This window comes from Salmo salar, chromosome ssa01, assembly GCF_905237065.1.
Source record: "Salmo salar chromosome ssa01, Ssal_v3.1, whole genome shotgun sequence".
Classification (NCBI taxonomy): domain Eukaryota; kingdom Metazoa; phylum Chordata; class Actinopteri; order Salmoniformes; family Salmonidae; genus Salmo; species Salmo salar.
The window spans coordinates 79,905,900-79,921,051 of NC_059442.1; the positions used below are offsets into that span (position 1 = coordinate 79,905,900).

At 39.8% G+C, this 15,152-nt stretch overlaps 1 protein-coding gene across 1 annotated transcript in view; it reads left to right on the forward strand.

Moving 5' to 3' along the window:
- LOC106612532 (CUB and sushi domain-containing protein 1) overlaps nt 1-15,152 on the forward strand; it is a 556,683-nt gene that overhangs the window by 392,439 nt on the left and 149,092 nt on the right. The window contains exons 21-23 of the mRNA XM_014213739.2: nt 641-829; nt 1,888-2,057; nt 10,500-10,656. Of these exons, the coding sequence (XP_014069214.2) occupies nt 641-829; nt 1,888-2,057; nt 10,500-10,656 (516 nt within the window). The remainder of the gene's footprint in view (nt 1-640; nt 830-1,887; nt 2,058-10,499; nt 10,657-15,152) is intronic.

Below are 15,152 nucleotides of genomic sequence, written 5' to 3' on the forward strand. Positions count from 1 at the left end.
AGTTACATTGTGTTGTTTAAGTGTTCCCTTTATTTTTTTGAGCAGTGTACATCATATAGAATATTTCATATTTTCATATTTGTATGTCCTTGAGCTTGTGTCTTTAAATGTGACTACACCTCAGCAATTTATAACTATTTTTACCAAAAAGGTGAGATTTTAACCTTAGAGTATGCAGCATTACTAGTTATTGCTTATGGTCTTCTCATGATGCAGTAAATAATTACTTTGGGGGATTACGTAGATTATATTTTAGATTACTTCAAATGCTGGTCATTTTTACCACATAACTATTAAACAAATATATATTTCTACATTTTAAAAATGAAATGATTCTACAATCAAATGATAGCAAATCTGCATTTTAGTACTAATGTGGATTGTACTTAACCTATAGTATTTTAGTTTTATAGGATATGCAAAATAACTGTAATTTTGCTAAAACATCAGTCTGTTATGGTAAATTTATATTTCAGATAACATTATTTACATGTCTAAAGATATTTTGATAAGAATTAAGTTGATATTTTGCGATGATTGTTACTTTTTCCAATAGTTTCTGGGGCCAAAATGACCACGTGTGTAAAATACTGTATGTTGGTAGTTTGAGGGTTAATAAACATGTTGGTGTATTCCACAGAGTACAGCCTAGAGCCTTGTGAAGATCCAGGAGTGCCAGCCTACAGCCGGCGAGTTGGTTTCCAGTTTGGTGTGGGGGACTCACTCATTTTTTCCTGCTTCCCGGGTTATCGATTGGAGGGGGACCACAAGATCACCTGCCTGGGGGGAGGCCGGAGGGTCTGGAGTGGAGCCCTGCCAAGGTGTGTGGGTAGGTGGACACATGCTTTCATTTCATTTGGACAAACTGGGAATACTTGTACTTTGAAAGAACTTGTACTGTACTTTATCCATGACAGGAGAATGAGCTATACCGAACATACAGTGTAATGCAAGTGAATGAGCTAGTTTCTAATGGATTGATTGATTTACCTCAATTGCAGAAAAAAGTCAAATTGTTAATTTACATGCTCAAGAATATAACTCAACTTGTTCCTATTATCAATTACGTACTATTTTATGGGCAGAGCATTAAACCAGTGCAGAGTTTGGACACAGTTATACACATATCATATCTATTGTGCTAACAGATGATCTGGCTGTCATTTTGTCATTACCTACAAAGCACCTTGTGCTTTCCCATAAAAAGTTCAGTAGAGAAAATTAGGCAATCACCCCACGATAACTTAACTCGGGCTCAAGCTCACACAGCTCCATTTCTACAGGAAACATCTGCTTCTATACCTGAGGAACAACATCAGAATATTAACTACAAGGACATCCAATTCCAGCACAGCCCTGAGCCTTTGTGACCAACACACACTTAATGCAGAGAGCCATTCATTAATTCATATTCCTCTCAAGTTTCTGTTGTGGCGATTCATCAATATGCCAATGGGTAATATTCCAACAGGGGCAACACCTGATTGGCCCATCAGTGGGTAACAGAGCAGCAGCTGCTGAAGTATTCTGGGTTCAACCTGCTGAATATTTGTGGTGAACTCTTCTCTCTGGGTTAAACTGCTCCTTTAATGCCCCTATTCAGTTTCATGACCGCCAGATATACATTTTCTCACAGGTCTTCTCGCTCTCTCTCTCTCTCTCGTTCTGTGGAAAGAGCAGCTTCTAGTGTGTAGGGAAATTTGACAGTTCTCTAAAGTTAATCAAGATATTTTTCTTGCTTCAAACCCAGATTGCCATGAAATGTCTTAATATCAAATTATCTCCATTCCTCTGTCTCTCTGACTCTCTCTCTCTCTTTGGCTCCTTCTCTCTCTCCTGCTCTGTCTCTCTCTTTCCTGCTCTTTCTCTCTCTGTGTCTCTGCCTAGCTGAATGTGGAGCCACTACCGTTGGGAGTGAGGGGGTTCTGCTATCACCCAATTACCCATCCAATTATGACAATAACCATGAGTGCATTTACCGCATTGAGACGGAGACAGGGAAGGGCATCCGTGTCACAGCCACTCACTTCCAGCTCCATGAGGGGGATTACCTGAAGGTGAGTCTCACACACACACTACATATCACTCATACACTACACTGGATATGTACTCTGTTGATGTTACACATAAATACTGCCCCACGCATAATTCTCTTACTGCAAGATGTGTAAATGGTTAATAAAGGGCTCAATGTGGGACGTGTTCACTGCACCATCATCTCTTTGAATGCAATTGGAATATGACCAGAGCTAGTGACTCAGTCAGATCATGAACTATTAATGCCTTCATTAAAATGACATGGTGCCAGAGCTTGAGGCATATAGAGCACCGTGAGAAAAATACGTTTTTAACAATCCCTGAAGACCACTAATTATACAGATATGTTATTGAAAACAAGAGAGGATAAGTGTTCTCTTTGAGTGTAACATCATATGAAAAATCTGAAATGCCTGTGCATGTGGCTTGTACAATGAAATGTTTTTGTTAATCTTTCATCATACATTCTGTGCATCTAATAGCCAATAATTGAGGAAGTGGAAGGGGATTCAGGAAGGATTGTTTATCCTAATGGCAAAGTTCTTGATTGAAAGAATACATTTAAAGTATTTCCCATTATAGTGCTATCTAATGTACAGAGTGGCACTGCTTATTGCTGTAAAAAGTAAAGATTATGGGCCTTCCGAGTGGCACAATGGTCTAAGGCACTGCATTGCAGTGTTAGCTGTGCCACTAGAGAGTCTGGGTTCAAGTCCAGGCTCTGTCGCAGCTGGCCGCGACTGGGAGACCAATGGGGCGGCGCACAATTGGCCCAGTGTCATCCGGGTTAGGGGAGGGTTTGGCCGGCATGGATATCCTTGTCCCATCGCGCACTAGCAACTCCTGTGGCAGGCTGGGCGCAGTGCACGCTGACACTAGTCACCAGGTGTACGGTGTTTCCTTTGACATATTGGTGCGGCTGGCTTCCAGGATAAGTGGGCATTGTGTCCAGAAGCAGTGTGGCTTGGTTGGGTTGTGTTTCGGTGGATTTGCAGTGATGAGACAAGACTGTATCTACCAATTGGATACCATGAAATTGGGGAGCAAAAGGGTTCAAGGATTCTCCGACCTCCTGCATTGTTTGCCAAAGTGTTTCTCGTATTATAATGATTTTGCGGAGACTGAAGGATTCCCAATAATGTTGCATTCATCTGTTTTAGTTCTTACATTTTGTTCTTCCAAATTAATTGTCTTTTATGTTGTAAATTCATTGGTCTTGAAACTTTCTTCTGCATTGGAAATGCTCAGTCAAACACAGGAAATATATTTTCTCCTCATTTTGGTCTTGAATTATGTAACCCAGCCTACTACTCTGCTCAGGGTTGAAACAACGTTAACTGTGTTAGAAAATTGGAAAACTGACATTGATTTATGATGACCTCTGCCATTTTTTTTTATTAAACAGCACACTTTTCTGTGTAGTCTCAATATATACAGTATGTTATTTGGAAAGGCATCCTTCTGGTTTCCCCACATGAACATGATTCTCCCTTTGTCTTGATCACTATCCTTTGGAAGGCCCACACTTGAAATATCCTTCCTTTGTGTATGCATTCATAGTATGTATATAGAATATGTATCTTTGTTTTCTTGATTGATTGAATGCTAACTGCTCACTCAAACTACTCACGCTGCCCCTCTGCGAATAATGTAATTGTACTGCAAGAGGCTGCATACTGTACAGTCAAGGTGTGAATTAAAATCAAATCAAATCAAAGTTTATTCGTCACGTGCGCCGAATACAACAGGTGTAGACCTTACAGTGAAATGCTTACTTACAGGCTCTAACCAATAGTGCGAAAAAAGGTGTGTGTGTGTGTGTGTAGGTAAGTAAAGAAATAAAACAACAGTAAAAACACATTTGAAAATAAAAGTAGCAAGGCTATATACAGACACCGGTTAGTCCGCTTATTGAGGTAGTATGTACATGTAGGGGAGCCAGGTGGGCTTAGCTCCCCTGAATGAGATATTAGCTGCCCTAAATGCAACAAAAATTTTGGGAGGGGTCTCTAAATAATGCTAATTGAACCATCCTCCTATTTCTTTAAAATGTAGTGTTAAATATGTTTTACAGTGGTAAATATGAAAATAAAAGCTTTTAAATTAAACAAACACCCCCACCTCTTTGTCATGGTTTAAACCATTTATTTCTATGCGGTGGTGCTGTCCATTTAGTAGTGTTGAATTTTAGCCTCAGCGGAGCTCCTTTACGCGTAGATTTCCCTTTGTACTTCCTCATTTTCTCCATTTGCTGCCATGCATCCTTGATAAAAATAGCCTTTATTCCAATGTATTAGATTTATCTGTTGATTTATCATTGTTTGCTTTTGTCAGTCAGCTGTTTAGAGCGCTCATTGCTTTGTTTTTCAAATGCACACGGGTACTGGTGTTCTCCGTGGCTAGAAGTAATGGGCCATTTAATTAGCTTTATCATTTTCTATCAATATTTGTTTTCTTTCCTGGATCAGCTGATAATGGTCGACAATATCACTAGACAACTAGCCTAAAGCTAGACACCAATGTGCATCCAATCCATCCAACAAGCAGGCTGGCTATACAATAATGACAGTAGGCCTATAAGGTGACTTATAAGCCTTCTGTCATTAACATTCGGTTAGAAGCATTCGATTTTGCAATGGCATAGGCCTACATTATTTGGGATTTGTGTGCCCATGGGAGCTGTTTTCATGGCGAAACATTTCATGGTGAAATGTTATGTAGGCATAGTTACACTTACAGGGCATTCTCCAAGATCTATGATTCGTACAAGGTTTAAGTTACATTTTCTAATTCAATTGTTAAATGCTTAATAATTACAAATAACACTGTCATTAATGCCATTAATTTACGGTATCAAAATATGTTTTGATTCTACTCATGTATTATATTGAATGTAGGCTACCTGTTCTGGGTGTATTCATGTGTGTTAAATTGTCTCGGCTAAAAGAGGGTAGGCAACCGACAGTGGTGTAGGCCTAGTGGAGGGTTAACACCGTTTACTCAGATTTTCAAAAAAATGCATTGAAAGTATAGGGAGTGTTACCCTTTTTTTAGAGAGAGACAGGGTTTCAGTGTTTACCCACCATTTTTTTTACCATTACATCACTGGCTACTGGTAGGCCTATTTGATGTTCATGGTAATACACATTGTAGCCTTGTCTAGTAAATTTAACTTGTATGTTAGGTTGACCTTCCCATTTTTCCAGGGACAGTTTCAGACCCATTTCAGGTGTCCCGACTTTTTAGGCTACAAAAAAGGTCATTTTGGCAGCAAGATGCATCAATGAATGTAAGCCTAAGCAATGGCAATCACTGAATGTCAATAGGCATTCATAGGCACACTGTTTTGTAACAAATGTCTATTTCCATTCATCAAATTGAGTGAGTATACAATACATGCAGTTTGGAATGATTTTCTAGGTGGGCGAACATGCACAGGTAGCCTACTTTTTGAAGTGATTTGTTTGAAAATCCGATGAAAATATCATGACTGGTTGTGTTCATGCCACATTAAAAGGTAAATCATTTACAATTAAAAGAAAATTGAGACCCCCCTGAATGACATGGTGTAATTCGCATTCTGTGTACAGTATGCTATTAAATAGCGCGCTATTGTGGTCCTCTGTACCTCAGTTGGTAGATTATGGATCTTGCGATGCTATGATTGGGGGTTCAATTCCCGGGGACCACCCACATGTGAAAGATTGAAATATGAATGAGTGTAAGTCACATTTGATTAAAGTGTCTGGTAAATATAAACTGTACCAGTCAGAGTTTTTATTTACTTTGACTATTTTCTACATTATAGAATAAAAGTGAAGACATAAAAACTATGAAATTACACATATGGAATCATGTAGTAACCAAAAAAGTGTTAAACAAATCAAAATATATTTTAGATTCTTCAAAGTAGCCACCCCTTTACCTTGATGACAGCTTTGCACACTCTTGGCATTCTCTCAACCACCTTCATGAGGAATGCTTTTCCAACAGTCTTGAAGGAGTTCCCACATATGCTGAGCACTTGTTGGCTGCTTTTCCTTCACTCTGCGGTCCAACTCATCCCAAACCATCTCAATTGGGTTGAGGTTGGGTGATTGTGGAGGCCAGGTTAACTGATGCAGCACTCATCACTCTCCTTCTTGGTCAAATAGCCCTTATACAGCCTGTAGGTGTGTTTTGTGTCATTGTCCTGTTGAAAAACAAATGATAGTCCCACTAAGCACTAACCAGATGGGATGGCGTATCGCTGCAGAATGCTGTGGTAGCCATGCTGGTTAAGTGTGCCTTGAATTCTAAATAAATCACAGACAGTGTCCCCATCAAAGCACCCCCACAACATCACACCTCTTCCTCCATGCTTCACGGTGGGAACCACACATGCAGAGATCATCCGTTCAGCTACTCTGGACTCATCAGACCAAAGGACAGATTTCCACTGGTCCATTGCTCGATTTTCTTGTCCCAAGCAAGTCTCTTCTTCTTATTGGTGTCCTTTAGTGTTTGGTTTCTTGGCAGCAATTCGGCCATGAAGGCCTGATTCAGGCAGTCTCCTCTGAACAGTTGAGGTTGAGATGTGTCTGTTACTTAAACTCTGTGAAACATTTATTTGAGCTGCAATCTGAGGCTGGTAACTCTAATGAACTTGTCCTCTGCAGCAGAGAGAACTCTGGGTCTTTCTTTCCTGTGGCGGTCCGCATGAGAGCCTAGCGTTTGATGATTTTTGCAACTGCACTTGAAGAAATGTTCAAGTTCTTGAAATGTTCCGTATTGACTGACCTTCATGTCTTAAAGTAATGATGGACTGTCATTTCTCTTTGCTTATTTGACCTGTTCTTGCCATAATATGGACTTGGTCTTTTACCAAAAAGGGCTATCTTTTGTATACCACCCCTACCTTGTCACAACACAACTAATTGGCTCAAACGCATTAAGAAGTAAAGAAATTCCACAAATTAACTTTTAACAAGGCACTCCTGTTAATTGAAATGCATTCCAGGTGACTACCTCATGAAGCTGGTTGAGAGAATGCCAAGACTGTGCAAAGCTGTCATCAAGGCAAAGGGTGGCTATTTTGAAGAATCTCAAATATAAAATATATTTTTTGGTTAATAATGATTCCATATGTGTTATTTCATAGTTTGATGTCTTCACTATTATTCTACAATGTGGAAAATAGTAAATATAAAGAAAAACCCTTGAATGAGTAGGTGTGTCCAAACTTTTGACTGGTACTGTATGTTATTATGGTAACGATTTACTTTGACTACACATCCATAGAGCATTTACTACAATCTATTAGCATTTCATGAACTTGTTATAACAGGTCCCACCTGCATTATTAAAGGTTAATGAAATATATCCATGACATATCTAAAGTACATTCATGTCATGCTCTGCAAGATCTCATATTTAGGTATCTTAATAGATGTATCATTACAATGGCAGCGTAGTGTCATCATTATGGCTGTTCACAAAAGTGTGCATCTCTCATACCAGTGGTAGGGAATATGCCAAAAGGCCAAATGACGTTTAGAAAATTATGCTGATATATAGGCTGTACTAGCCCCATTTCCCCCACCAGCCAGTATAGGCCTGTGACTTATGTTCTTCTTCTTCTCTCTGAGGTCAATGGTGCTTGAAGATCTCCACAGGTTTGAATCCTCTGGGTAAATTTTATGTATCAAATCATGTAGTTGAAGGTCATATCATAATGCTTTCGTAATTAATTAACAGCCCTCTTCCACAACACAGTTAGGCCTAAAATGGTCATACTGGGCTATAACGCACACATGAAGGTTATATGTATGAATTATATGCAGTCAAAGTAAAGTCAAATCTATTTTCCCATTCATAAAGCATTTATAGCTAAGCACTTCATGGTAATTAACTGAGCAGTTTGCCATCTGATCTATAACACCATCATTAAAGGTCTATGTATGAAGTCTATGCAGTCAACATACTGTCATATCTGTTTTCCCATTCATAAAGCATTTATATAGCATTTATAAAAATGTCTCATTTATGAAAAAGAGTACAGACACAACGCAAATGTTATAGGAAATATTAACATTTTATTTACATTTTCCAGACGTAGGACAGAAAACAGTTGCTGAGGACAACGCCAAAGAATCATGCTGTTTGCATTTTTCAGTTTGAATTTTCTTGAGTAGATTTAACAAAGATTGAAATTCAAAGCATTCAAATTAAATTATCCATAAATGCTTAGCTATAACTGCTTTATGAAGGGGAAAATAGATTTGACTTTACTCTGACTGCATAGAATTCATGAATAGACCAGTATGACCAACTTAATTGTGATGTGGAGGAGGGCAGTTAATGAGTTACGAAAGAGTTAACTACACAATTTGAGCCGTAAAAGTTACCCTGAGGACTCAACCCTGTTGGGACCCCATACACTATTGACCTCAGTGAAAAGAAGAAGAAGATAAGTCACGGGCCTCCCCCGGCTGGTGGGGGAAATGGGGCTAGTACAGGCATATATATACACTGCTCAAAAAATAAAGGGAACACTTAAACAACACAATGTAACTCCAAGTCAATCACACTTCTGTGAAATCAAACTGTCCACTTAGGAAGCAACACTGATTGACAACAAATTTCACATGCTGTTGTGCAAATGGAATAGACAACAGGTGGAAATTATAGGCAATTAGCAAGACACCCCCAATAAAGGAGTGGTTCTGCAGGTGGTGACCACAGACCACTTCTCAGTTCCTATGCTTCCTGGCTGATGTTTTGGTCACTTTTGAATGCTGGCGGTGCTTTCACTCTAGTGGTAGCATGAGACGGAGTCTACAACCCACACAAGTGGCTCAGGTAGTGCAGCTCATCCAGGATGGCACATCAATGCGAGCTGTGGCAAGAAGGTTTGCTGTGTCTGTCAGCGTAGTATCCAGAGCATGGAGGCGCTACCAGGAGACAGGCCAGTACATCAGGAGACGTGGAGGAGGCCGTAGGAGGGCAACAACCCAGCAGCAGGACCGCTACCTCCGCCTTTGTGCAAGGAGGAGCAGGAGAAGCACTGCCAGAGCCCTGCAAAATGACCTCCAGCAGGCCACAAATGTGCATGTGTCTGCTCAAACGGTCAGAAACAGACTCCATGAGGGTGGTATGAGGGCCCGACATCCACAGGTGGGGGTTGTGCTTACAGCCCAACACCGTGCAGGATGTTTGGCATTTGCCAGAGAACACCAAGATTGGCAAATTCGCCACTGGCGCCCTGTGCTCTTCACAGATGAAAGCAGGTTCACACTGAGCATGTGACAGACGTGACAGTGTCTGGAGACGCCGTGGAGAACATTCTGCTGCCTGCAACATCCTCCAGCATGACCGGTTTGGCGGTGGGTCAGTCATGGTGTGGGGTGGCATTTCTTTGGGGGGGCGCACAGCCTTCCATGTGCTCGCCAGAGGTAGCCTGACTGCCATTAGGTACCGAGATGAGATCCTCAGACCCCTTGTGAGACCATATGCTGGTGCGGTTGGACCTGGTTCCTCCTAATACAAGACAATGCTAGACCTCATGTGGCTGGAGTGTGTCAGCAGTTTCTGCAAGAGGAAGGCATTGATGCTATGGACTGGCCCGCCCGTTCCCCAGACCTGAATCCAATTGAGCACATCTGGGACATCATGTCTCGCTCCATCCACCAACGCCACATTGCACCACAGACTGTCCAGGAGTTGGCAGATGCTTTAGTCCAGGTCTGGGAGGAGATCCCTCAGGAGACCATCTGCCACCTCATCAGGAGCATGCCCAGGCGTTGTAGGGAGGTCATACAGGCACGTGGAGGCCACACACACTACTGAGCCTCATTTTTACTTGTTTTAAGGACATTACATCAAAGTTGGATCAGCCTGTAGTGTGGTTTTCCACTTTAATTTTGAGTGTGACTCCAAATCCAGACCTCCATGGGTTGATACATTGGATTTCCATTGATTATTTTTGTGTGATTTTGTTGTCAGCACATTAAACTATGTAAAGAAAAAAGTATTTAATAAGATTATTTCTTTCATTCAAATCTAGGATGTGTTGTTTAAGTGTTCCCTTTATTTTTTGGAGCAGTATATATATATCAGCATAATTTTCTAAATGTGGTATGGCAGAAGCATGCTTTTGAGAAACAGCCATTATAATGATACTAAGCTCTAATTGTAATGATGCATCTATTAAGATACCTAAATATGAGCTCTTGCATAGCATGACATGAATGCGCTATGGATATACTGTAAATATAGTTCATTAATGAACCTTTAATAATATGATTAGAACCTGTTATAACACATTCATTAAATGCTTATGGAGATGTGTAATCAATGCGTTATGTGTATATATAGTCAAAGTAAATCGTTATCGTTATTATTTATATTATTATTATATTCCCTTGAATATTAATAGTATTTTGAGAAACCTGTGCATTATAGTGTTGTTCTTTCATCAACAGGTGTATGACGGAAAGGATACTTCATATCGTCTTCTTGGCAATTTCTCCAAAACAGACATGTACAATGCCATCATCAACAGTACCTCAAATCACCTCTGGATTGAGTTCAACAGCAACGGCACTGAAACCAACAAGGGATTCAGACTGACGTATAGCAGTAGGTAGATTATGTCCTAGAACAAATGTGAGACAGCCTCTATAGATATTCCCTGATTCGTGTTCAAAAAGGCTTTACTGAGAAACTGGACCCCTCAAGACTAAACCAATTTCCAATTCTAAGCTTACAGTGGTTCCTCCTTTAAAAGTTGTGAGCTTACCCCGCGGGACTTATAGGTCATTTTTGGTTTAGTACGGTACCCTGCGTCACTACTTCATTGCTACAGATCAGCGCAAGGGGGAGTTAGAGCACTGATTATGCTTTTGGGTCCAACTGTGTCTCTAACTGACAATGAGGGGGTGACATAAACCTTTGTTACACAAAGGTTTTTATTATTTTATTTTGTTAGGATTATTTTGCTCTTACTGTAGTACTGTAGGCCACTCCCGACCGGTCACATTGTACAGTGTCTCAGTGGTGCAATGTTCTAAGACACTGCATAGCAGTGCAACCTGTGTTGCTACAGATGTTGGTTCAATACCTGTGCTGGCTTTGACTGGGAGACCCATGAGATGATTGTAGGTTTTTGGTTGTTCTCCCTCTAAAAACTTAAATAAATCATTCTAAATAACAAACTGGCTTTATTTACCAATTAGTAACAATGTCTCACTCCATGTTCAAGAAAAGCCTTTTTCTTGCTCATTTTACGTTATTTGAAAACAAAATCATCTCCAAAATATTTAAGGGGCATTGCACTAAAAATGGCGCTGACTAGGGAAACGTTCCCGCTGTTCTGTTCTTAGTGCCAGTCTGCACGTTCAAACTGAAACAATGTAACTAATAATGGCATCTTTATGCTTTCATTAATAAAATAATATATAATAATAAATATAACTGAATTACAGAAATATCCTCCAATCCTCTATAATGTGCTGTTAAAAGTGGTGTAGGTCTTATTTATTTAAAGAGCATATTGAAGTTAGAAGCAAAAGCCTACAACTATTTTAGCACCGTTTCGCGCTGCTCTGAGACAAGCATGGGGACTGGTCTTGATAAATCTATGAGATTTTATTTTCACTGAAACTCCGTTTGGGTATTGGTTAGACTAGAATTAGAAAATTGGGGTGTAAAAATGTTATGCTCTTAGTGTAACCTTTATTTAACTAGGCAAGTCAGTTAAGAACAAATTCTTATTTACTGGGACAGCCTACTCCTTCCTCCCTGTTGGGGAATCTCCCGCAGGACACTGGATTCTTTAGCTAAATATCCCAGTACTGTACTCCCGTTGTACAGCGCCATATTTTCAGTTCCATCCTAACGGAAACACAGAGGGTTTTTTGTTTTCCTTGAAATAGAAACACCATAGTATGAATCAAAGGAATCCCAAACTCTGAAAGTAATTGTAAAGGTAGATACAAATGATTTGTGACATTGTGGTTACAATAAAGAATGTAAACAAGATTTTTATTTACAGTAGTGATGGACAGCTGGTGTCATTTTGAAACACTTGTAGCCCGATTAGCAGGACAATAGACTCTTTATAGCCCTGCTACTATAGGTGTGAACATCCCCCTACCTGCAATGTATTCGATGCTTAAGTACTCTGAAGTATTACATTTCTAACTCAAAACAGCAGTACAGTATTTATTCATCAACATCTTTATGCTTTCGTTAATAAAATAATAATAAAAATACTCTTTCAAAATGCTGATGTTTATTTAGTTATGGATCCATGTAGAATTACTATGGGAATAAATGAACTGAATTACAGAATCAAATCAAATCAAATCATATTTATTTATATAGCCCTTCGTACATCAGCTGATATCTCAAAGTGCTGTACAGAAACCCAGCCTAAAACCCCAAACAGCAAGCAATGCATGTGAAAGAAGCACGGTGGCTAGGAAAAACTCCCTAGGAAAAACTAGGGGTGGCCAGTCCTCTTCTGGCTGTGCAGGGTGGATATTATAACAGAACATGGTCAAGATGTTAAAATGTTCATAAATGACCAGCATGGTCAAATAATAATAATCATAGTAGTTGTCGAGGGTGCAACAAGCACGTCCGGTGAACAGGTCAGGGTTCCATAGCCGCAGGCAGAACAGTTGAAACTGGAGCAGCAGCACGGCCAGGTGGACTGGGGACAGCAAGGAGTCATCATACCAGGTAGTCCTGAGGCATGGTCCTAGGGCTCAGGTCCTCCAAGAGAAAGACAGAAAGAGAGAATTAGAGAGAGCATATTTAAATTCACACAGGACACCGGATAAGACAAGAGAAATACTCCAGATGTAACAGACTGACCCTAGCCCCCCGACACATAAACTACTGCAGCATAAATACTGGAGGCTGAGACAGGAGGGATCAGAAGACACAAATTCTTATTTACAAGGACAAGGACAAGGTCTACTCCTTCCTCCCCATTGGAGAATTGATCCCCGGGCTCCCGCGTGCCCTGCCCGCACGACACGTGGATTCTTTAGCTAAATAGCCCAGTACTGTACTGCCGACCGTCACGTTGAACAGCGCCATATTTTCCGTTCCATCCTAATGGAAACCCAGAGGGTTTTTCATTTTTTCTTGGAATTGAAACACCATAATATTAATCAAATGAATTAAGCAAGTAAATCAAATCAAATCAAATGTATTTATATAGCCCTTCTTACATCAGCTGATATCTCAAAGTGCTGTACAGAAACCCAGCCTAAAACCCTAAACAGCAAGCAATGCAGGTGTAGAAGCACGGTGGCTAGGAAAAAGTTCCCTAGAAAGGCCAAAACCTAGGAAGAAACCTAGAGAGTAACCAGGCTATGAGGGGTGGCCAGTCCTCTTCTGGCTGTGTCGGGTGGAGATTATAACAGAACATGGCCAAGATGTTCAAATGTTCATAAATGACCACATGGTCATGGTCAAATAATAATAATCACAGTAGTTGTCGAGGGTGCAACAGGTCAGCACCTCAGGAGTAATTGTCAGTTGGCTTTTCATAGCCAATCATTGAGAGTATCTCTACCGCTCCTGCTGTCTCTAGAAATTTGAAAACAGCAGGTCTGGGACAGGTAGCACATCCAGTGAACAGGTCAGGGTTCCATAGCCGCAGGCAGAACAGTTGAAACTGGAGCAGCAGCACGGCCTGGTGGACTGGGGACAGCAATGAGTCATCATGCCAGGTAGTCCTGAGGCATGGTCCTAGGGCTCAGGTCCCCCGAGAGAAAGAAAGAAAGAAAGAAAGAAAGAAAGAAAGAAAGAAAGAAAGAAAGAAAGAAAGAAAGAAAGAGAAAGAAAGAGAGAAAGAGAGAATTAGAGAGAGCATACTTAAATTCACACAGGACACTGGAGAAATACTCCAGATATAACAGACTGACCCTAGCCCCCGACACATAAACTACTGCAACATAAATACTGGAGACTGAGACAGGAGGGGTCAAAAGTTTGGTCAAAAGTTTGGACACACCTACTTATTCCAAGATTTTTCTTTATTTTTACTATTTTCTACATTGTAGAATAATAGTGAAGGCATTACAACTATGAAATAACACATATGGAATCAGTTAAGAACAAATTCTTATTTACAAGGACAGCCTACTCCTTCCTCCCCATCGGGGAATTGAACCCCGGTCACCCGCGTGCCCGCATTCTCTAGTGCAGCCATTATTGAGGTCACCAAGAAAGTCTGGACATGCCTGCTCTCACTTATGTAAGGAATTTGGCACATTCCCATGTTTACTACAGTAGGCTATGTTTACTTGTCAGACTGCACAGTAGCCTAATAAACAAATGCAGGTGGCTTATATCTTCAAAATGCTTTATTATCCAAATGTAAAAGCATATACTGTACAGTACTGTATTTCTTCATCAGCATTTTTATGCTTTCGTTAATAAAATAATGATAAAAATAGTCTTTCAAAATGCCGATGTTGATTTAGTTATGGATCCATAACGAATTACTATGGGAATAAATAACACTGAATTACAGAAATATTGGAACAAAGTTGTCTAATGAATACAAACAAATTGTTGCTTACTGGAAAATACTCTTTCTAACACATGGTCACGTTGCACAGCACCATTATGGCTATTAGCAGGGCTATATTATAGCCTTTATGAATATTATTTTGGCCTTTATTCAGATTACAATCGCTCACTGTTGTTTTTTAAAAACAAAATAATCTCAAAAATATCGTTATATATATAGCCTTCCTGCTGTGGACGTCTATTTCAGCACTGTTTCGCGCTGCTCTGAGACAAGCATGGAGAAATGAAAATGTTCAATTATATTCCATTATATTCTTAAGATATATGTGTTGCCTGAATATCAGCAAGTGATGTCTGCTAAATAATCAAGTTAGGTTTCTCCAGAAATAAATCATTCTAAATAACAAAATGGCTTTATTTACAAATTAGTGAGAATGTCTCACCCCATGTTCAAGAATTGCCTTTTTCTCACTCACTCTATTATTATTATTGTTATTATTATTAATTCATTTAGAATGATATAAAAAACTTTGATATTATCAGATATTCTCACAGATCCTAATGGAAAATGCCCCTTAGATATT